The sequence below is a fragment of the Salvia miltiorrhiza genome, chromosome 2 (assembly GCF_028751815.1).
Source record: "Salvia miltiorrhiza cultivar Shanhuang (shh) chromosome 2, IMPLAD_Smil_shh, whole genome shotgun sequence".
NCBI classification, from domain to species: domain Eukaryota; kingdom Viridiplantae; phylum Streptophyta; class Magnoliopsida; order Lamiales; family Lamiaceae; genus Salvia; species Salvia miltiorrhiza.
In genome coordinates, this window is record NC_080388.1 from 69,618,403 (window position 1) to 69,620,340 (window position 1,938).

General features: G+C 37.8%; 1 protein-coding gene across 1 annotated transcript; it reads right to left on the reverse strand.

Moving 5' to 3' along the window:
- Nucleotides 1–731: 731 nt before the first annotated feature.
- On the reverse strand, nucleotides 732–1,567 carry LOC131008760 (cyclin-dependent protein kinase inhibitor SMR6-like). The gene has a single exon (XM_057935795.1). It carries the CDS (start codon nucleotides 1,291–1,293, stop codon nucleotides 982–984), a length of 312 nt encoding a protein of 103 aa, XP_057791778.1. The 5' UTR covers nucleotides 1,294–1,567; the 3' UTR covers nucleotides 732–981.
- Between the last annotated feature and the right edge of the window lie 371 nt (nucleotides 1,568–1,938).

Below are 1,938 nucleotides of genomic sequence, written 5' to 3' on the forward strand. Positions count from 1 at the left end.
TTTAATTATTAAGTAATAATACAAATAAAAAATAAAAAACTCTGGGACCCACAAGGCCTCCTGGCCCAATTGTGGCTCCGCCACTGTACCTGTATGTGTGTACTGCGTTAGTGTGTGATAGCGTGTAAATGCTGTGTATAATGCATGTATCTGTTATGCAATGCATGACTATATACACACATATATGTATATATATGTATGTGTGTGTGTGTGAGTGTTTCGTGGTCTTAATGTTTGAAAATGATAGTGAAATAAATGCAGAACGCCTGCATTTTCAAAATGAACCATACTTTAATGCTCCGAATTTAAATATTTTAGCAAACAGAATGAGTGAATTTGGCTGTAAATTTCAGACCCATTAATTCAAAAATACCCTCACATATTTTCATACTTGGATCAGCTACATGCAAAATACTAACACAAATGAAATAACGTTTGCTTCTTGTGGTTTCCCTTTTAGGGTTAGAGGTTTAAGATATGTAACACAAAATTAAAATTTCGTACACATTTTAATATTTAAAAAAATTGAACAGTGTCCCAGTAAAATGAAAACCATCAAATCACATCAAATTGGGGGAATACACACTCGTGGAATGAAACCTAATTTGGAAGCTCATTAGTTCTAAAATTCAACAACCACCAAAAACTTCATTCTGCAATCTCTGCAGTTAAAACAGACATCCATTTCAAGAAAAAAGAAAAAGAAATTCATCACAAAATTTAAACTTTGATTTTGCGCTAGAAGGAGATAGAAGATTTCATACTAATACTAATCATTATATTTATACATCGGCCTAACTAACTAAAACTAAAACTAAAACTACAGCTAAACTACAAAAGCGCTGACAAAATCTAAACTCTAAATTAAGTTAAAACCACTAGTAATACAATATTGAAAAAGAAGACCCCCAAATTAAGGCAAGAAATTAACCTTAAATTTCCCTAACCCCAAAACAGCAACATTAACATCTCACAAAGTCATCAGTTGGCGCTCTCGGCGCGGCGGCGGATGAAGACCGATTCCAAATCCGGCGGATTGAAGAACTCTCTCACTACTTGGCACGTCGACGCGGGGCGCCGCTTCCTGGGCGCCGCCGGGCAGGAAGCCTTCTCCGGTATCCTCGACTCACGCGCCGTCGGCGTCGTGGACTCCTCCTCCTCGTCGCCGCCGTCTCTCACCTTCGTCGACACCGGCTTCAGCGGCGCCCGTATCGCGATTCCGGCGATGACCCATTTCTTGCCGTCCGATTCCTTGGTCAATTCGACTTGATGATGCTTCTTGGAGAAACCCATGTCATAAAATTAGACAAAAACAGAGATCAAAATTCGAGGAATTTTAGGGCTCAAATGCTACTTTAATTTTTTTCTTTTTCGAGCAGAGGGGAGGAAAAGGCGGGGATTTTTAGAGAAAATTTGTGGGGAGGAAACGGAAAGGGGAAAAAGGGTTTGTCTTAGTTGTGCGGAATTGAAAAGGGAATTTGAAGGAAAAAAACTTTGAATTGAGAGATGGGAAGCAGCAATGGCGGCAAAATGGGAGGGGAATATGAGCTTCAAAGAGGGACTTTTATATGCGGGAAAAAAGAGGGAAACATTTACTTAGACCTAATATGTGATATGTGACGTATTCTTTGGGAATGCCAATTTATACGTGGATCTTACATTTATACATATTTTAATTCACTTTTTATTTTATATCAATGCCATTTTATCAGTTATTCAGTCTTTTTAATGAGTTCATATGAATAAGGTTTGCATATAATTAAATCACAAGTAAATATGGGCTATACTAGGATACTTGTGATTTTGGAAAAATATTATCCCTCGGTCAAGTAAAAATACTACTACAACGAAGAAATATACTCCCTCCATCCCATGAAGCGTGACCCATTTCTTTTCGGCACGGGAATTAAGAAATTGATATTTTGTGTGTTAAGTGTG

What these genes read in the sequence shown, in the direction of transcription:
- LOC131008760 (XM_057935795.1), bottom strand. Translation starts at nt 1,293, where the DNA reads ATGGGTTTCTCCAAGAAGCATCATCAAGTCGAATTGACCAAGGAATCG.